Genomic DNA, 22,252 nt, shown 5'->3' with positions numbered 1-22,252 from the left:
ATGGCGTGTCTGGCAATAATCCAATCATCTGTGAGTGCTCTCTGTGTGCCAGCGCAGGCGTGTGTATGGAGACTCAATCACATTTTGGACTATGGTAAGCCTGGGAGGAGCTCTGCTTGTCAATTGACATGCTGTGGGAATATAATGCAATGAGATGAGTGTGTGTGTTTGTGTGTGTGAGTCTGGCTGTGCAGAGGTTGGTAATGAGAGCTTCTTCCTGAACTTCTCCCTTTTTTGAGTGCTTAAAGGTGAAGTACGTGAGATTTTTATTTTATTTTAAAATACATTCTCTTAACCCATTTTATTGTTCATGGACTACTATTAGGATGACATTTATTGATTTATATTCCCCAAAAGTGTAAACATTGAGCCCCCAGGCACCATCAAAACATTGAAAGTGGTCTGCTCAGATTTATCAATAGTCTCCCACAAAGGGATTTCAGCCATGACAACTCTCGAAGTGAATAAATTTAAACCAGCATTCATGGCATGGGGCATGAAATATATATAGGCTTGATTTTGGCGGACAAGATTTTGGCGGCAGAAGAGAATAAATGTTGAAAATAAGTGTTATATTATGTGTTTTTGAGAAAATGAGACAAGGGAAAGACTGGATAGTGTGTAATTGTGTTTAATGTTCAATTACATTGGAATTATTAGATCCATTTAATTTCAATTTCTTTCAAAAAAAGAGTGGAATATTTGGTTAGGCTGTGGACTGATTCAGTAATTTATAACTGCTATAGCTGAAGGAGCATGTAAATCTTAGCATTTAAGATACTAATATGTGTTATTGCTAGCTAATAGCGAGCTTTAATCTATCAACTCAATTGTGTGACACTAAAATAAATGAAATCTTATTGTATGAATGGATATATGAATATGAATACCTGAATCAAGGCAGGGAGAGTTTTAAAATTCACTTTGAGACTACTTAATTGGGTCACTTAAAATCTTCATTCCATGTTTCATGGGTGATTGCTGGCAGACAGATGAGGAAGATGGATACGATTAAGTACAAAGGTTTATTTTCAATAGTTCCAACAGAATGGCAAAACGGAGAGCAAAACACAAACTTAACATAGACAATACCGGACACTGAACTGAAACAGAACAGAACAGTGACTGATATTTAATTATTCGGTTCCGGTTCCGATTCCGGTTCCGCCAAACGATTCTGGTTTCGGTTCCGGTTCCCATTCAATAAAAATGATTAAAACAACTAATAAAAAAATAGTAGTAAGAGGAATATGCACAATCCTTTTTGTGTTTATTTCTTATACTTGTCAAATGAGTTTAACAGACTGGTAATGTCAACAAATTAAACATATTATTTAGCAATTTTTGCAATAATAATCTTTTTTTTCTGATGGACAATAAAAATGTCTGCATTCTCCTGGAGAATTTGGGACCTCTCTTAGCATATTGTATCTCCAGCAGTGGAGAATATCCTCTCAGAAAGGGTAGAATATGCTTGAACACACATGTACGATCCAGACAGGTGAATCGGTTTGAATGATTGATTCATAAAGACTTCACTTATTTTATTACTGGATGAATCAGTGCTCTAGCAGTTAAGAAACAGAACTGCATGCATCTTGTGGAAAAACATTGTAGACGGAGCTACTTATCTCTGTATATGTCTATGATGAGTCACACAGGCACTGGGATACTCCGCAGCAGTGACGACCCGACCGGTGTAAATTAGTCAGAGTATAAACGCTTATTACAGGCTTACAAATTTTGTCAAGTCTGAACACAAAAAAGTTACGGACTGCAGATTTAACAGTCGTCTTTATGAATGTTTTGAAGCATCAGATGTTATCAATACAAGTTATTTGGAGCCCCCAGCTCAGCCGCCATGTGTTGGAGTTCACCCCAGTGAACGAGAGGGTTGCTTCCCTGCGCCTTCGGGTCGGGGATAGGTCTCTCACTGTCGTGTGCGCCTATGGGCCAAACGGCAGTGTAGAGTACCCGGCCTTCTTGGGGTCTCTGGGAGGGGTGCTGGAGAGTTCTTACATTTACATTTACATTTATTAATTTAGCTGACGCTTTTATCCAAAGCGACTTACAATTGCTATATATGTCAGAGGTCGCACGCCTCTGGAGCAACTAGGGGTTAAGTGTCTTGCTCAGGGACACATTGGTGTCTCACAGTGGATTCGAACCCGGGTCTCTCACACCAAAGGCATGTGTCTTATCCATTGCGCCACACCCCCCCAGTTCTCCGACTGGAGACTCCGTTGTTCTACTGGGGGACTTCAACGCCCACGTGGCCATAGACAGTGACACCTGGAGGGGCGTGATTGGGAGGACCGGCCCCCCTGATCTGAACCCGAGTGGTGTTCTGTTATTGGACTTCTGTGCTAGTTACAGCTTGTCCATAACGAACACCATGTTCAAGCATAAGGGTGTCCATCAGTGCACATGGCACCAGGACACCCTAGGCCGGAGGTCAATGATTGACTTTGTGGTTGTTTCATCTGACCTCCGGCCGTATGTCTTGGACACTCGGGTGAAGAGAGGGGCGGAGCTGTCAACTGATCACCACCTGGTGGTGAGTTGGATCCGATGGCGGGGGAGGAAGCTGGACAGACTCGGCAGACCCAAACGTACTGTGAGGGTCTGTTGGGAACGTTTGGCCGAATCCCCTGTCAGAGAGATCTTTAACTTCCACCTCCGGCAGAGCTTCGACCGGAGATCTGGTCTTCGTCTGGAGATATTGAGTCCGAGTGGACCATGTTCTTCACCTCCATTGGAGCTGTGGCCATAAGGTGCCTGTCGAGGCGGCAATTCCCGAACCCGGTGGTGGACACCGGAAGTAAGGGATGCCGTAAAGCTGAAGAAGGAGTCCTATCGGGCCTGGCTGGCTTGTGGGACTCCTGAGGCAGCTGACGGGTACTGACAGGCCAAGCGGACTGCAGCCCGGGTGGTTGTGGAGGCAAAAAAAATCGGGCCTGGGAGGAGTTCGGTGAGGCCATGGAGAAGGACTACCGGTCGGCCTCGAAGAGATTCTGGCAAACCGTCCGGCGCCTCAGGAAGGGGAAGCAGTGCCCTACCAATGCTGTTTTCAGTGGAGGTGGGCAGCTGTTGACCTCGACTGGCGATGTCATCGGACGGTGGAAGGAATATTTCGAGGATCTCCTCAATCCCACCGACACGTCTTCCATTAAGGAAGCAGAGGCTGAGGGCTCAGAGGTGGACTCGTCCATCACCCAAGCTGAAGTCACAGAGGTAGTCAAGAAACTCCTCGGTGGCAAGGCACCGGGGGTGGATGAGATCCGCCCAGAGTACCTTAAGTCTCTGGATGTTGTAGGGCTGTCTTGGCTGACACGCCTCTACAGCATCGCGTGGCGGTCGGGGACAGCGCCTTTGGACTGGCAGACCGGGGTGGTGGTCCCTCTTTTTAAGAAGGGGGACCGGAGGGTGTGCTCCAACTATAGGGGGATCACACTTCTCAGCCTCCCCGGGAAAGTCTATGCCAGGGTACTGGAGAGGAGAACACGGCCGATAGTAGAACCTCGGATCCAGGAGGAACAGTGCGGTTTTCGTCCCGGCCGTGGAACACTGGACCAGCTCTATACCCTTTCCAGGGTTCTGGAGGGTTCATGGGAGTTTGCCCAACCAATCCACATGTGCTTTGTGGACTTGGAGAAGGCATTCGACTGTGTCCCTCGCGGCATCCTGTGGAGGGTGCTCTGGGAGTATGGGGTCCGGGGCCCTTTGCTTGGTCATCCCTGTACGACCGGAGCAGGAGCTTGGTTCGCATTGCCGGCAGTAAGTCAGACTTGTTCCCGGTGCATGTTGGACTCCGGCAGGGCTGCCCTTTGTCGCCGGTTCTGTTCATAATTTTTATGGACAGAATTTCTAGGCGCAGCCAGGGGCCAGAGGGTGTCAGGTTTGGGGACCACATGATTTCATCTCTGCTCTTTGCAGATGATGTTGTCATGCTGGCCCCATCAGACCAGGACCTTCAGCATGCACTGGGACGGTTTGCAGCCGAGTGTGAAGCGGCTGGGATGAGAATCAGCGCCTCCAAATCCGAGGCCATGGTTCTCAGTCGGAAAAGGGTGGCTTGCCCACTTCAGGTTGGTGAAGAGTTCCTGCCTCAAGTGGAGAAGTTCAAGTATCTTGGGGTCTTGTTCACGAGTGAGGGAAGAATGGAACGGGAGATTGACAGACGGATCGGTGCAGCTTCTGCAGTAATGCGGTCGCTGTACCGGTCTGTCGTGGTGAAGAAAGAGCTGAGCCGCAAGGCGAAGCTCTCGATTTACCGGTCAATCTACGTTCCTACTCTCACCTATGGTCATGAGCTGTGGGTCATGACCGAAAGGACAAGATCCCAGATACAGGCGGCCGAAATTAGCTTTCTCTGTAGGGTGGCTGGGCGATCCCTTAGAGAAGGGTGAGAAGCTCGGTCACTCGGGAGGAGCTCAGAGTAGAGCCGCTGCTCCTCCACATCGAGAGGGGCCAGCTGAGGTGGCTCGGGCATCTTTTCCGGATGCCTCCTGGTCGCCTTCCCGGGAAGGTGTTCCGGGCATGTCCCACCGGGAGGAGGCCCCGGGGAAGACCTAGGACATGCTGGAGGGACTATGTCTCCCGGCTGGCCTGGGAACGCCTCGTGTCCCCCCGGAAGAGCGGACGGAAGTGTCTAGGGAGAGGGAGGTCTAGGCATCCCTGCTTAGACTGCTGCCCCCGCGACCCGGCCCCGGATAAGCGGAAGAAGATGATGATGATGATGATGTTATTTGGAGCGACTTTGAAAAGGTGCTTTACTCTTTTTTGGTTGCTACCGCAGACATCAGTGTTTATACTCGAACTATAAACTTTTTTCTTAGAACTTCTGTGATCATTTGAATATTTGTAACACAGAAATATCGATACTGTGTGGTTGAAAAGACTGAAAGTAAAGCTGTTTCATATATATCGACAATCGCTCTCTCTGGGTCAACGACAGCTCAAACATATTAGAATGTTCCGGTGTGAAGTTTTGTCATATAGGAATAAGATCGTGTGGGTGTTTGAATCGAGGAGATCGAGATCTTTTAAAAGAGTAATCGTGCAGTTCTTCTGTCTTTATAATCTCTCTGCGTTGATATCTGACACAAAACAAATATGAGTAGCGCAAGGGCTTTTCAGTGCATTCATTACTATTTTAATATTCATGAGGTGAGACGTCGCTATTAAAGGATTTAAGCTCCCAGCACTTTGCCCCAACATCGCACCAGAACCGTTTTCGGAACCGAAAATTAGGAATTCCGCACGGTTCCGGCATTCAAAAACACCAACGGTTCTGGATACGAACCGATTTTGAAGAAATCGCCATTCGCTCCGAGACGCAATAGCATTCTTCTTAAAATGTTAATATATATTTTCCCTATGTGATTTCTGTTTTTATATTGTATGTTTATATTTGTCAACATATTTACAAACATTTAGTTTGTCCTCATTTCCTACAGGTGCACACGCAATATTCTGGCAGTTTTACAGGACTGCAGCCACTATTCGTTCTGTTTGACCTTCTCACCGAAAATGAAAAGTGGGAAACTTTCTCTGAGTAGTTCCCTATGATTTGATGCCCTTTCTAACTTTCGGCTGCTATCGGTCTGCACCACATAAATAGGAAAAATGGTCCACTCATAAAAAGAGTTTCTTTACCTGCTAGAAGCCAAGATGTGGGAGGGATGATAATGGTACAGATGAGAGCCACAAAATAAAATGTTAACTGCATGTATTATACATCCACTGAAATGCACTACAGTGCTGTTGTACTTTCTTTCTATTAACAGCCTAATAAATTATAGTGTAGATTTGCAAAGCTTATATATCTATAGCATATATAAAAAGCATATATTCATTGTAATTTATTCCTGTGGCAGCAAAGCTGAATTTTTAGCATCATTGCTCCAGTCTTCAGTGTCACATGATCCTTCAGAAATCATTTTAATATGCTGGTTTGGTGCTCAGGAAACATTTATTATTATTATTATTATCAATGTTGAAAACAATTGTGCTGCTTAATATTTTTGTGAAAACCATGATACACTTTTTTCAAGATCTTTTTAAATGAATATATTAATGCTCCTTGCTGAATAAAAATATTAACTACTTTTGAACGGTAGTCTGTGTCTATAATGGCTCTTATTACTAATTCATCCAGACACTGACACTGATACCTGTAGAAAGGAATTAATCTCAACAGCACTTGCTCAGCTGGCTCATGAACACCAGAAGACTGCAATTTGAAATCTACCATCTTTTCTTATGTACGTTCAACTTTGAGACTATTTCTCTCCACCATAGTTGCTCTCAGCAACCCATACATTACGGTACAGAGAGAGCATGCAGTTTTTCAACTTTTTTTTAATGTATAATATTGCTGTTTGAGCATGAAAAAGGCTAGAAACTCCACTCCAAAGGGAGTTTTTCTCTATATCAGTGAGCACTATTTCTGAACCCCCTGAAATGCCTCGACTGTAGTCTTGAGTTTTCCTCTGGAAACAATCACGTCACAATATTCCACATTTAAATAATAATAAAAAAATGGGGCAAGGCCTGGTTGAGTTGCGTTAATAGTGTGTTGAAACTCGCTGTTATGGAAAAGGGGTGTGACATTTCCGAAACACGCTTTAAGCGGTTGACCAATCACAAAACACTGGTCCAGCCGACCAATCAGAGCACGTTGCACTTTTCGGAAAGAGGAGCTTCATAGAGACAGGAACTAAACAGGGGTGCGTTTCCCAAAAGCATAGTTTGCCAACTATGGTCACAACTTCCGTCATTATCAGCACAGTTCAACGAATCGGTGTTTCCCGAAACCATCGACAGCTCTCCACCTTTGGTTAGAAGCATAGTTTCTAGTTTGCATGACATGTGGACTCAATTAGGGCTGCAGCTATCGATTCTTTTTGTAATCGATTAATCTAGCACTTTATCGATCGATTAATCGAGTAATCGGATAAAAAAATTTGTTTTTAAACAACCAAAACAAATAATGCATAACGAAAATGATGTGGCTGTAAAATAATCAAGCATTTGGCTTTTATTTCTCAAAAAAAACACACAAAAAAAAACAGAGCTATTTAATCCAACTCCAACATTTGGCTCCAAAAGTAAGCCTATTTATTGTACTTTTTACCCATTTAGTGTTTATAAGTGCCAGTGCCAACAATTATATAACAATACAGTTAAGTCAACTTTATACTGTAAAACATGTATAACATGTAAAACTATGAATACAAACTTAAATAGTAAAGGCCATTTGGCCTTAGTTTTGTCTTCTTAATACAACATTACAAAAAAAGGATTGCACCTTCTGCAAATTACCCACCGGAGAACAAAAATAAATTAAATGAATATAAAATATCAAGCCAAACAGGTACACAATGTATACAATTTATAAAAAAATAAGTGTAGCTTTAAAAAGGGGAATGTTTTATTGCAAATATGTTAAAAAGAACAGCATTTTGTTTCTCACTTAGGCTAGTTGAAGTATATTAGCACGTTTTGTAGTATTATATTTTTTTGTTAATTGAAAATGTTCTATGCTCAATTACTTTGGTAGCCGATTATGTCTTCCCCAAAAGTACGAGTGGATTTGGAGAAGCAGGCTGGGGAGTTTCATTTTTTGTTGTTGTCTGTAACTATTTGGCAGACGTGACAAACAAGGTCTCGCAAAGACTGCAATGCAATATTTGTTCCTCCATCACGTCCCGGTGTATACAGTGAATGCATGCTGAAATTATTGTTGCGTGGCTACATAAAAGTTTGAGCATATGTGATGCATTGCCGCAATTGGTCTGACTGGCGCGTGAGAGAGACGAGGGTGCGTGTGTGTGTGTGTGTGTGTGTGTGTGTGTGTGTGTGTGTGTGTGTGTGAAGGGGTTCTTTTTTAGGCTATACTCTCTTGCAGTTGAACATACATTTACTACTTTAAAACATCAAAGCTAAACATCATATCTAGTCAAACCGCATCACGACATCACTACAAATACAGTATGGGATTAAAATCAGCGAACATCAATGTATAGGCTTCGGCACGGGCGGAAATATTGGCGCTGGGTTAAAAAAAAATGCGGGGGACAGAATCGTTACCTTGTTTCAGCGACGCTGGAAGGAAGCGATCCCAAACTTTATGGACATCTTTACTGTCCGCCATCGCGCCAACTAAATTCAAAATGTATCACGCGCTATTGTGCTTCCTGAACACTGAACAACGGTCCGTGTGAAATCAGATCCCTGCGCGTATAGTGCGCGTCATAGGAATTTAACGAGGCTTCGAGGCAGAGTTTTTGCCTCGAGGAATTTTTGTAATCGAGTAAATCGATGAATCGTTGCAGCCCTAGACTCAATAAATCCTTATCTTGAGCAAAATAAGCAAGCTGACATTCAGTACAACCTGTGTCTTTTATTTGGAATACATACAAATGTAATTTATGTCGTTTAGTTTGTCAAGAGATTTAAAGCACCATTTTTGAAGAGTGCGCATGTGCGAACGTGCTCTAGTACGCAAGAACGAGCAAATGATTGAATCTGGAAATAAAGCAAAATAACTGAGAAAAATTAGAAATAGTCCTCAAAGTAGTTTATAGCAAAACATCTAGCATTAATTTGATCTCAAACAGATTCATTAAAATAAGTTTTTACTCCACCACGTGCGTGACATCATTACCAACATGGTTGAACGACCAATTTGCGACAATACGGTTTCGGGAAACAGTCGTGACTAGCTAGTTGATTTCTTCAATGATGCATCGTACTATGGTAGTAAAGTAGAGTGTTACCCCAGAGTGTTACAGACTGACTAGGGCACTCACAAAAATACACTCATAAACTTCCCTAAGCACTTCCTCTTGGGGAATCCCCACTGTCATTTTGAAGTGCATTCGACTTCATCAATTGGGCAAGGGAAGTTTATTTGGACAGACCCTCGACCCTTTGGTTTTGACTGAGGGAGCGAGTCTACTCAACATGTACACTTCAGACAGATCCATAGACCACAATGCAACATAATTGTGACGTCACAGCAGATCGTGCTTAATTTACCCCACCCTACACAATGTAATGTATAATTACATTGCACTGTTGAGTTGAGTTCAATTGAGTTGTTTTGACATTTAACTGCATAATACTTTTAGCTATATACCTGACTGTTTATAGGAGGTCTATAGAATGGTGGGTAAAAAAAATTCATACGAAAAAAACCCCCACATATAATACATCTGCTCCATTGCAGATTCCAAGTGTTCAAGGGCTTCGGGCGCTCCATTTAAACACATTGCAGGGGTTCCGCCAGTAGTGGGCACTCATGCAACATAAACAATGACGTACATTTGAGTGGATGAGATGGAGGGAAGTTAGTAAGGGAATGGCATAACATTCAAGCATGAAAACCTACTCTAGTAGACCCCAAAAACAAAATCAAGACTTTGAAAAAGGGCATAATAGGTCCCATTTAAAAAAAAAGAAATGTGGTGACGACACAAGTCTCTGCAGTGTGCATGTGGCCTGTGCTTGAATGTGTGTGCACGATGCTCAGTGATAAGCAGTCAAAAGACAGAAGCATGACCCCAACCCTACACACACACACACGCGCGAGACAGACAGTCGAAAGGCTGCTGGATACTCACTCTGTCTGTCGTAGGTGCTGTAAACTGCCACATACGGAACCTCAGGGCCTGACAACACACAAACACAATCAATAAATAATGATACAAGACATGCATTGCTTTTTATAGTTCCAGCAAATACTTTGTGCAAGTTTGCTTGAGATTTTTTTTTTTTTTTTTTTTAATCAGTAATTCTTGAGGATAATTCTACAGCCCTGTTACTACAGAATAACTGTTACTACAGTTATTACAGCTATCTGTTACTACAGAATAACAGATAAATCAGTTATTCTTCAGTAATTCTACAGTAATTCTGTAGCCATTGTGCATTGTTCATGCATACTGCATTCAGTATACTTATATCACAACTGTTGAAGCAACTGGTTCAAATACATTTTTGGGCTTGAACTTTGATGACCAATTTGAAATTATTATCAGTGGGATTTATTTGAACAAACCCTAACCTATGAAGTATTGAACTTCAGCACGTAACACATTCAGCATTATTTGTGCTTTCTTGTTAAGGAAAGTTGTGCAGTTATACTGAAAAAAAAAGCAAAAAAAAAGTCATGGTTTCTGATTTAAACCTGTTTTGTTCAGGTTGGCTACAAGCAAATTACACTCCACAGAGAAAATACTTGAAACGAAACTTTTCTGCTTTACTTACTACATAACAGAAAAGATGATGCATATTCTAAATATAAATTACGATACACTTGAAGGTCTTTCAAAAAAGAATATTCCCATATTTATATATAGTAAAAAACAAAACAAAAATTAAACCTTACCTAAAAAAAATATTAATAGTTTTTAGTTTTATCTTAAATCAAATTACTACTAATTTCATATTATAGTTAACTTATGCTTTGTTTATGGTGAAATAAGTTGTAAAAAACAAACAAAAGTAACATTAAAAATATCAAAATATTGGCTTGTGTCTAAAGAAAATATATTGATTATGGTATATGGTTTTTATAATAAATAAACATTTTACAATGCATGTATATTTTTGTTTCTGGGAAAATATGAAAATATTGGTAAATAGTTTTTTTTAATTAAATCAATGTAAGCTTTGAACCAAACCATAAAGATAATTTGAGAAAAACGAATAAATTTGACTTACAAATTAGAGTATTTTTTTTCTTTTCTAATTGGTCCAAAGTATATTTTTTGCCAATGTACAATATGACTTTCAATTTCTAGTTGTCTACTTGCCTTCCTACTAAATCTAGACATTCTATTGACAATACTATTTGACTATTGACTATTTGCAACTACATGTAAACTAGCTCTCATTAGAATATTAGTAGACTGTCTGCTTAATATCTGCAAATACTTTATTGTGTTGGTCCACCAACAGACATTCTAATGACTATGAGTAACTTTGCAACTACGTCAGCTATTTCAACTAACTCAAAACCAAACACCTAACCCAACACTTAACAGAGTGTCTAAAGCGGACCATCGGAGTAAAGTGTAACCAAAAACCTGAACAATTTTTAAAAGTAATAGTCAAAGGTGCATGATTATGTATTAAGTCAGAGCTTATGCTTCAGCTGTACATGTTAGCAAACCAGTTTATCCATTTGTTTTACAAGTGCTCTAAAGTGCTCCAAAGTTTGTTTTTTAAGACTGCTGTGTCACTTAACTGAAAAAGGTGCATACAAACTTCTGTTAACGAGCATCAGCGATGAAGCTTTTATGAGTGCCACAACAGCACGGATCATAAACACGACATTACTCAAGGAGTTCGCTCATGACAGTTCAATATACGACCATAGCAGCATTCAGGCCTTCCAGACTGCCTTCAGAACAATTCAGCTGCTATGGAAACAAGCTTTTGCAAATAATCAATGCACTTTGCAGCATGGGGCCTTCACAGCTGAACAATAACACAGTGCTCTCTAACAATGAGTCCACTCTCACTGTCTCCATCCCTTTCTTTATTTCCACTTCTGTAGAAGTAGTTAGTTAGACATTCTAAGTACTATAAGTAACTTTGCAACTACATGTCAACTAACTCTCATTAGAGTATTAGTAGACTGTATGCTTAATATCGGCTAACACTTTATTTTGATTCTCCTTCAACTTGGCAACTACAAGTCAACTTATTCGACTAACCCAAACCTACTCTGATGAGAGTTAGTTGACGTGTAGTTGCAAAGTTACTTATAGCTAGTAGAATGTTTAAAGTGGACTATCGAAATAAAGTGGAACCCTAATTACTACTATACATGACATAAATGTGCATATACTGAGATCAAAAGAGATAGGAAGAGATGTCTACCTTTACAGTTGAGCAGAAAGTAGTCCATGCTGGGACTGAAGGAGCCAGTGACATACCCACAGCTGTCAGTGAAGTCACAGGACAGACAGCGGCGGTTGAAGGAGCCCACTGTGTCTGCGCTGGAACAACCACAGACACATTAACACTGTCAGCGAGAACAAGCCTGTGACAGCATCAACCAAGACTTGAATATATATGTACCTGTAGAGATGTCTTCTTTTAGGGTCATCCTCAGTACTGAGGAAATATCTATTCAAACAAAAAATATAACATCAAAACATAGTACATGTAACACTATGTATAATCTGTACAAAGAATCTATACACTTGTGAAACAGGACTACACTTCACACAATACAACTACAAAATGTATGTAATGTTTTCGGGCACTTATTTGCATGTTAATTGCAATTAAATAAAATGTATTATAGCTTAAATGTGTATTAAATTAAAAAAAGCACTGAACTTTATAGTGCTTTTTGACACACTTAAGTAGGATTTAAGTACAACTTTGTATGTAAGTTCATAATTGCGTCTATTGTCTTTGAAATATGGTTCAAGTGTACTGCCAAATGTACTGACAAGCATATATTGTATACTAAAATATACTTTAATGTCATTTCTATTGAAAGTTACGGAGCCCCTAAAGGGACATGGGGATGGAAACGATATGAGATGGGAGAAAAAATATATATGTCAATGCTTTTGTGTTCTCTCTCAAATGTTTTGCGTTCCCTCAAGAAACTTTGTGTCCGCTCTCAAAATGCTTTCCACAAAAAGCTTGTACTATTCTAAAGGACTGTTGTTTGTTGTACAACTGTTGTATTCTTCGCTTTGGATAAAAGCATCCGCTAAATGAATTAGTGCTGTCAAATTGATTAATCGCAATTAACATAAAAGTTGGTGATTACATTATATCAGGTGTGTGTATATATATTATAAAATGTATATATATTTTATATAGGTCTGTGTGTGTGTATACTGTATATTTACACACACATATTTATACACATATACTGTATATATGTACATATAGACAGACACGCACACACATACATATATATGATGTATATAAATGTAAGGTCACACTTTATTTTAAGGTGTCCATGTTACAGTGTAATTATGCATTTAAGTACTAATTAAGAGTATTTTGAATATTTTTGTTACTAATTTGAGTATTAATAATTAACTACATGTACTTACTCTAGGGCTAGGATTAGGATTATGTTGGGGTTAGTTGCATGTAATTATGCATAATTTATAGTTATTACTACAGTAACTACATGTAACGTGTAACAAGGACACTGTAAAATAAAGTGTTACCAAAATTAATAATATATATACACACATATATTATATAAACACAAACTTTTATGTTAGATGCGATTAATCATAGAAGTATGAATTCAATGAATAAATGTAAAAGTAATCGCAAGTTTCTTGGGGGAACACAAAAGTTTTGTTGGCGAACACACAAGTTTTGAAATATAGTTTTTCCTCCTAAATTTCCTCTCATATTTTGTAACAATCAAATCGCACTGTAGTACATTTAAAATGTATAACCTTTAAATCGCTACAGTTAACACTACAGTTAAATTTACAATCAAGTACTTTACATGTGCTTTACTATGTTAATCAACACATCAAAGTAAGTGTACATCTTAAAAGCATGACGAGTTTTTTTAAAACACTTTTTCACAAGGGCACATACTTTGACTAATGACTAATGAATCATTGATGTTCAGTGTGTTGTGTTGGTGGATTCGCTCACATTAATTGGCTGTCTTCATCATATGCCAGAACCCGCGTGACGTCCCAGTCTCCTGATGTGATCGACTGCAGAGAATCTGTGCTGCTGTTGGGCTTCATGAACAAAACAAATTAAACAGACATCAGTCATACTGAATGGAAATCGAGATTGTGAATAATACAATGTTATTAATGTGTTGTCATTAAAAGAGACATGAACACGTCTGAAGAAATTAAGTAATTCATCAATTAAATGCTGTCGACAGTAAAAACGTGATTAGTTCAAAAAATATCACAAAACCAATCGCCTTGGCAAAATGAAGAAACTTGTTTGTATTAAAGGGGTCATGACATGACAAATCAAATATGCCCTGATCTTTGGACATTTCTCTGCTTTTGATTACATTTGATTACAAAACAAGTATGGTAATCGCAAATAAGTAAGCTGAATATATTGTGTATGCTGCAATTATTTTATTGAACATTGTATAGTATGGAATGTCTGTATAATCAGCACTTGCAAAAGCCCAAAATGTCAAAGAAAACTCTAAATGAAAACATGTTTCTATACACTTAAAGAAGTTGTGCAGCAAAATCAAGGTCAGTGAGAGATTCATTCTGCCTCATGCCTTCATGTTGAGTCCAGCCAGAGGACTTTGTCCACATCACAGACAATGTTGTCTCTTGACAGACAAAGGGAAAAACCCTCTAGTGTTCCAGATCCAGCCTTGACACTGTCCACGCCTGGCTCTTCCTCTTCCTCCTCGTCCACATACTCTTCCTCCTCTCCCTTTCAGACTGTTTCCATCCATTGTTGCTTTCAAAATTCACTCTAAAATGGCTTATATTTTGTACAGTTGGTTTGATCACATCATTAGAAACAAGTGTGAACCATTCTGAGTCGTTGTGTGTAAACGATGACAACTGTGTTGTAGTTTAACTTTTGCCACTTGTGTTTACCATTTTGCAACACAAGTGCATTAAAGTGCAAAATGTGTTTTAGCGAGTGAGAATGTGTTTAGAGTTTTGCAAATCAGAGCATGAGATTTGCAAATGGTGTCTAACTGCCTGAACTTGTTTAATGTTTTTCAGACAGGGTGATTTACTCAACAAATAGGTTTTGGGCCTTTGATAATTTGGTACAGAGAATGAGGTTTAATGTCTTAGCAATTGTGAAAAACATCCTGCAAATTTCAGAGCTTAAAATGTCCTCCTCATTATAAACAAAGCATTTAATGAAGCTCGTTTGGATATTGGGGGATTTGAGATGTCACACATGATGTCATATTTCTGCCTCAAGAGCAAGACATCGACAAATAGTTTTACATCTTTGCACCATAGGCCCCGCCCACTGGCGTTCAGTCGCTTCGCATCAAAAGCAAATAGTCATTATAATTACTGACACTGTCTACACTGGATACAGTATACAGATCAAAACGTTTGAAAAAGCCCTGCTTTAACACACTTTGCTGAAGATTGTACCTGTGAGATGGACATGGAGATGTGGAAGAACTTCCCTCTTCCTCCCTGTGGGATTGCTCTGGTGAAGAACAGCCTCAGACCGTCTTTAGAGAACAGCGGCTCTTCATTCTGTTTGGGAAATGATCATTACCGTCACACCAGCACCATTATTACTGTCATCAGGTGATGTTTTCCACCCATGGTAGTGTTTCGTCATTTGGTTTGCTCTGCAGAGTTTCATAATTACTGAATTATAAGACCCACAGGAGCACTAGGGAATGCGTCCGCAGCACAGAGCGGTCGAATATATCTCCAAGCAACACCAAAAATGTTAAAACCATAACAACATATATTAGATTGTGAATTATTATGATGATGCAGTGCATATGTAATAGTGCGTCTGAGCCCTCAGGCCTATTTCTGCAGGAGCCACACAATCCTTTATTCGTGTTATTGCAAAACATTTCATGCGGCCACTTTCTCCCTCTAGTGAAAAACAGACATGAAAAACTAATCAGGAAAAACAATATCAGCTCAAGCATGGTACTGTGGGGAATATGATAAGACAAACAACATCAAACGTTCCTGACTATTCAAAGCCGTTATCATTGACAAACACTGACATGGCAAATCCCATCATTTCTTCCCCTTGTCTAGGCAGAGGAAGTTAATTCTCACCTGTCTGAGCAGCCACCCCTCACTTTCATCCTCATGTTTCTGAAGAAAAAAGCAAGAAAAAAGCATGGCAAGATTGCAGTGAAATATTACAAGAGTGCAGAATCGAGTTTCTGAGTCCACCTGTGTTCATTTTTTTCTTAATGAAACAAAATACTTACTTAGCAATCAACAATACAGTGACCTGGTTACCAACTGCGTTTAAAGTGCTGTTCATGTGAATTCACGTCATTGGTTTTAAAAAAAGAAGAAATAATCAACCTATACTTAACGAAATACTTCAAAAACCCAGGCATACCTTAGTGCAGACACCCGTTGTGGCCACACAGAGGGTCAGGATGGAGATATTCTGGGCTCGGTTCAACCAGTTTACTGCCAGTTTCGTACTTGTGGCCCACTTCACCATAGTCACATAGTATTCCCTGTAATATATACACAAGAAATAAGCAGCAATGTCTTCTGGCAGAAAGACTATATCCAATCTCTAGACCTTGACCGAATCTTTCAAAGGTTTTTGTAGAATTCAAATGCCCATTGTTCACAGCTATACAAAATTCTCACCCCTTTATTGAATATTTTGGCTAATTTGATGATACTTTCAGCTAGGGATGCATAATATATAAGTATCATATTGGTTACAGGCTGATTTTTGTTGTTGTTGTTGCTCATTTCCTCTATTTTCTAAATTTCATATAAACATATTATTAATAAAATATATTCATAATATTTATTAACATTAGCAAAACTCAAAATGAATATCCATTTCTTAGTAGTGTTCATTAAAATGTTGCGATGTACACATTCACTTTGAGCAGAATTTTAATGTCATCCATTTATCGGTTCTTGGCCATAACCAAAAATGGTAACAGTTTAGTTCAGGGTCCAATCCTCACTATTAACTAGTTGTTTATTAGCATACATATTCCTAGGATATTGGGTGTTTATTAGTACTTATAAAGCACATATGAATGCCTTTTTCTGCATGATCATATTTTATATCCCTTAATCTTACCAAATACCTAAACTTAGACCTTACAAACTATTAATAAGCAGTAATTAGAAATGTATTGAGGCAAAAGTCATAGTTAATAGTGAGAATCGGACCCTAATCTTAAGTGTGACCCAAAAATATCACCCTAAGGGCACATGGTGATGGAAAAATAATAGGAACTATTTTATTTCAACGCTTTTGCATTCGCTTGCAAAACTGTTGAGCTCTCTCACAAAAGTGTTGCTTTCCCCAGAGAAAAAATTGAAAATCTTTTGTGTTCTGTTGCAAAAGTATTGCATTGGAATATAGTTTTTCCTCCAACCTCATATCATTTCCATCACAAAAGTTTTTCAGGGAACGCCAAAGTTTTGAGAGAATGCAAACGTTTTGTGACAGAACATAATAAAAAATAAATAAAATAAAAATTCCCAACAACATCCATTGTAAAATTCCCCATAATGAACATTTGGAAAGTAAATGAAAGCATCAGCCCACCCTATTCTTTGGTCCTCTGGTCTTCTCATCTCAATAGTGTGCAGTGGGCCATTGAGATTCACCACATACAGATAAATAACAGGGTTCTCCTCCCCTGCCTGGAAGAAAAACATTCAAGTATGACACATTTTAATCTTCACCACTACCCCTTATGTTTACAGTAGTGCACAGTCTTTACCTTGGGGTAATGGTACTGTCTCGCCGTAGGGTAGACAGAGCCGGTGAACATGGGGATCTCCATTTTTGGCACCAGCGTGTCGTTGATGGTTGCGTACGCGAGCCTGGCCCCATCCGGAGACCACCAGTGTGCGATGTGAGACTTAAAGATCTCCGCTGCACAAGAAAGATTCAGGAGTTTCTCTCAGTCATATTTCACTGTGGTTCAATCACTCGAATAATTGCAGGAATAGTAAAGAGTAATCATCCATGACACAGCGTCTCTCTGGTCTCATTCCAGCTACGTCTACACACACACACACTCAGATTTCCCATCTTCATTCGGATACAGTTGATGCACCTGACGCGGTTAAGAGCATTTCTCCGTAACCACCTGTTTCTATATGAATCTTTGCTTCCCTCACACAGAGGCAGCGGGGAAGGTTCTGGCCCATAAATCACAGGGCGGACTGTAATCTCAGCGGGGCCGGAGAGAGAGAGAGAGAGAGAGAGAGAGAGAGAGAGAGAGAGAGAGAAAATCGGCCTTCTCCATCAAGTGCCCCTTCTTTTCTACAATCTCAGGGAAAAAAGCAATTTCTGGACTTCACCAAAGGCAACGGAAATAGGGTCTGACCCCTCTTCCTGAGCTCCAATAGGCAGGAAGCCACATGTTCAGCACAGTTGTGCTCACTTCATCAGCTACAGAGAGAGTGAGTGAACAAATCTGTTCAGAGAGCATGCATGTTGGCATCTGAGGATTTTGACAGTTATTTTTAGTTAGCTTATGGTTTTATTTTTAGATCCATTTTTTGTTTTCAATTTTGTTTTGAATTAATTCATTAGTATATGAATGTAATTTACATTACTGATAAAAAAATTGTGGTCGATATTTATTTTTTTCTCCAGAAATGTATACTTTTATTAATCAAGGATACATTAAATGTGACAATAATAATTTACATGGTTACAAAAGGTTTATATTTCAAATAAATGCTGTTATTTTGAACTTTCTATTCATCAAAGAAGACTTTATAACAGTTTCCACAAAAAATATTAAGCACAACTGTTTTCAATATTGATAATAATCAGAAATATTTCTTGAGCAGGAAATCAGCATATTAGAATGAGTTCTGAAGGATCATGTGACACTGAAGACTGGAATAATGATGCTAAAAATCCAGCTTTGCATCACAGGAATAAATTACATTTTAAATTATATTAAAATAGAAAACAGTTATTTTGAATCGTAATATTTCATAGTATTGCTGTTTTTACTGTATTTTTGATAAAAAAAAAAAACACAGCCTTGGTGAGAAAATGCATAAAAACATTCATATAAAATAATGTAAAATAATGTTTATTAATAATACTGCCACATGTAAGTTCTGTGTTCCCTCCTTCATTGTGTTCTTGGTTCTCTCCTGTGACCTAGTTTTCCTCAGTCTGTTTATTTAGTCATTACATTCAACTGTGTCCAATTAATTATCTCATCAGCTCCCTCATTTGTTCTAGTCTTTATTCTCCCTGTTTCTTTCAGTTGGTGTCCGTTCTCGTCAATGTTAAAGTGTGTTGTGTCTGCTTCCCTCTGCTTCTGAGTTCTCCTGTTGTATATATTTGGATTAAAGACTATTTTATTTGAATCTTCAATCTTCAATGTTTTCTAGGTTTTGATGTAAATCTCGTCTTGTCTTCAACGAGCCCAAGAGGGCCCACGTCACTCCTCTGTTCATCTCTCTGCACTGGCTACCTCTCGCTGCTCGCATCAAATTCAAGGCATTGACGCTTGCTTACAGATCTATCACAGGCTCAGCTCCCTACTATTTTCACTCACTCCTACGAGTCTACATCCCTACCAGACGCCTATGATCGATCAACGAGCGACGTCTCGTGGTTCCATCACAGAGAGCCACAAAATCACTTTCCAGAACATTCTCATTCACAGCTCCATGCTGGTGGAACGCTCTCCCCGGCCTCATCCGGAATGCAGAATCACTGGCAACATTCAAAAAACAGCTGAAAACCCATCTCTTCCGTGAGCACTTAACCTCATAAAAAAAAAAAAAAAAAAAATGCCTGAACTTTGTATTCTGAGCACTTCTTGCGTTGTTGTTGTTTTTGCCTCTTCATGATGACTCGCTTTATTTAGTCCTAATTTGTAAGTCGCTTTGGATAAAAGCGTCTGCTAAATGACTAAATGTAAATGTAAATCTAATTTTTACAAATTCATGTCCAATTATACAGTGTAAAAATGTAAAAGGCTAAATTTTTAAGTTGTTAGAGTAACATAACTCTTTGTACTTGACATTTTATATACTTGATATATAAGTTGTGGATTTCCAAACTACTTTCATTTGTATCAGATATTTGGAAATATGATTTGTTTTAATATTATATACTGTATTTTTTTATTTTAATATTAGATACTGTAAGTTTGAGTCTCATCTTCTCATTTCATCTGTGTACTTTAATGTTGGCTCGTTCCAAAACCGTAAATGTGGATGTTTCTAGGGGAAGTGCTTGTGAGTATCATGGGAACTTTACAATGAATCTGCTCATTAAAGAGATGCTGACCCCCATGGATGAACCAAAGCAAGCCTGCCACAGACATCTCTGTACAGAACAGCAAAAACCGCTCTTATTAGACATAAGGTGTCAGAAACTCTGCAAACACATCTCTCTCTCTCATTCCTGTTTTCTGTGTGTATCTCTGTGCCCTTTATTATGCCAAACACACACTCGCACTCTCAGTAGTGAGCCAGGAAGCTTGTTGGGCTGTTGATTGCTCACACAGGGAGGTTTAATAGCAGAGCTGAATGACAGATGAAACACGAGTGTGTGTTTGGAGAGCTGGAGGACAGTGAAGTCGTGTCCAGCACACACACAGTCCTCTTACACTTGTCCTTTAATCAGAGGACACAGCTGTAGGTTAATGAGCTGAAACTTTACTGTTCAGACTGAGCATTTCCATCATCTTTTCTTCATTCTAAAAACCAACAAAACATTTGACGTGCCCTTGTGTACAGGCTATTCCAAATAGGGCAAAAAGCTAAGCAGCGTTACACATATAATTCATGGAAAGGCAATCCCACAATGCATCGTGAAACATTTACATCACAACTTTTACTTTATTTCTCGTAATTCAGACTTTTTACTCAGAATTGCAAGTTAACGTATAACACACAATTCTAAGTTTATTTCTTGCAATTTTGAGTTAACATTTCACAATTCTGACTATTTTTCTCAAAATTCAAATTTTTTATTTTGCAGTTCGGACCTTCCCAGAATTGATTAAACTTATTAAATTTATTAAGTTTATTAAACACACAGATGTGACTTCTTTTTTTAATTTTTTATTATGAGTTTATATCTTGCGATTTTTTCCCTTGCAATTTCAAGCTTTTAACTTGCAACTTTGAGTAAACATCTCAGAATTCTGACTAATTTTCCCAAAATTGGGAAACAATTACCTTTTATTTTTTATTCTGTGGCAGAAACACGTTTCCATACAATAACTGATTGGTTAGCTATTTGGTCATATATATATATATATATATATATATATATATATATATATATATATATATCTGTTAAATGTATCAAGCCATTAGCATGCTAACATGATCAGGTGTGAGCTGTGAGTGACCAAAATAAGTTTGATGAGCTGCCCATGAAATGCATTTGTAATCAGTCTCTTATGATGTCCAAATTTGTTTAGAACATTGCTTTGTGCTTTATCACATCAGAAGTTTTGCCACAAATGTTACTATGAAAAATAAAATAAAAAAAGATCAGTGCATTCAATGCATCCTTTGTCCTGAAAAACAACTAGGCCTACATGGTGTAATTTGTCCAAAGAGAAAACTGTTTTTTCATAAATCACTAAGCTTTTTCTCTTTGGGTGTGAATATTCCTCAAGGAAGACGTGTGTGTAGACAATAAACAAGGAAGCAGCTGACTAGGTTTTAAAGCTGCTGCCTGTTTACCATGGACATACACGTTAGTTGTGTGTGAGTTGTCACATTTTCTAGCCTAAATATCCACAGGCAATCTACAAATTGAGAACATGTATTAGAACATGTCCTCTTTAGAGTCATCTTCAGCCATCTCCTGCTTCACATTCAACACATCATACATCATACTTCACTTCATACTGCACCAATGAGAGATCAATCGAACTGTTCACATTCCACACGTCTTTCTATCTCTGTAAGTTTCTCATTTAAATTCAAATAAGGCCTAACAAACATGACTTTAGCATTGTTCATCACCTTCACTGGATTCATCAGGATAATAACATGCTCCTAACAAACCATTAGCAACTTAATTAGCTGGAGTTCATTGAGAAGATAATCCAATGAGGATGAAGGTCTGTAGAGGTCTTATCAGCTCCACTAGCACAAGCTAACACAATCACTCAACTAAAGCCATTTGTCATTACGAACACTAGGCTACTGCATGTTATTGCACCAGTGGTGTTCTTTACGACTTACACTACATAACAACTTGCATCCTGCCCAACATGGATGGATAATCGAAACTAGTGGTTAGGTTGTCTAACAATTAAAGGGATAGTTTTTCTATTCATTTTGTCATTAGACATTGTCATTAATTACTCACTTTCGTTTATCTTTGGAACACAAATGAAGATCTTTTTGATGAAGACAACTACGCAACTGACACTTTGACGCTTCAAAAAGCTCAAAAAGAGATTGTAAAACTAACCCAGATGATTTGAGTGGTTTAGTTTGCTGAACAAAGTTTATATGTGAACAAAAGCCTAAATCCAATCTGTTCATCATATAAAGTGAAAAGGGGCCCTATCTTGCACCCA

The 22,252-nt window shown here is 38.9% G+C and overlaps 1 protein-coding gene across 3 annotated transcripts in view; it reads right to left on the bottom strand.

The window, feature by feature from the left end:
- dpp6a (dipeptidyl-peptidase 6a) overlaps nucleotides 1-22,252 on the bottom strand; it is a 410,674-nt gene that overhangs the window by 18,465 nt on the left and 369,957 nt on the right. For all 3 annotated transcript variants that reach the window (XM_084398650.1, XM_084398651.1, XM_084398649.1), the window contains 9 exons: nucleotides 17,444-17,598; nucleotides 17,266-17,363; nucleotides 16,078-16,201; nucleotides 15,783-15,821; nucleotides 15,126-15,233; nucleotides 13,666-13,757; nucleotides 12,097-12,144; nucleotides 11,896-12,014; nucleotides 9,630-9,677 (listed from right to left, as the gene is read on the bottom strand). In XM_084398650.1, the coding sequence (XP_084254776.1) occupies nucleotides 9,630-9,677; nucleotides 11,896-12,014; nucleotides 12,097-12,144; nucleotides 13,666-13,757; nucleotides 15,126-15,233; nucleotides 15,783-15,821; nucleotides 16,078-16,201; nucleotides 17,266-17,363; nucleotides 17,444-17,598 (831 nt within the window). The remainder of the gene's footprint in view (nucleotides 1-9,629; nucleotides 9,678-11,895; nucleotides 12,015-12,096; nucleotides 12,145-13,665; nucleotides 13,758-15,125; nucleotides 15,234-15,782; nucleotides 15,822-16,077; nucleotides 16,202-17,265; nucleotides 17,364-17,443; nucleotides 17,599-22,252) is intronic.

This window comes from Rutilus rutilus (genome assembly GCF_951802725.1).
Source record: "Rutilus rutilus genome assembly, chromosome: 24".
NCBI classification, from domain to species: domain Eukaryota; kingdom Metazoa; phylum Chordata; class Actinopteri; order Cypriniformes; family Leuciscidae; genus Rutilus; species Rutilus rutilus.
The sequence above is the reverse complement of the archived record's forward strand: the minus strand, read 5'-3'. Positions and strand labels throughout refer to the sequence as shown.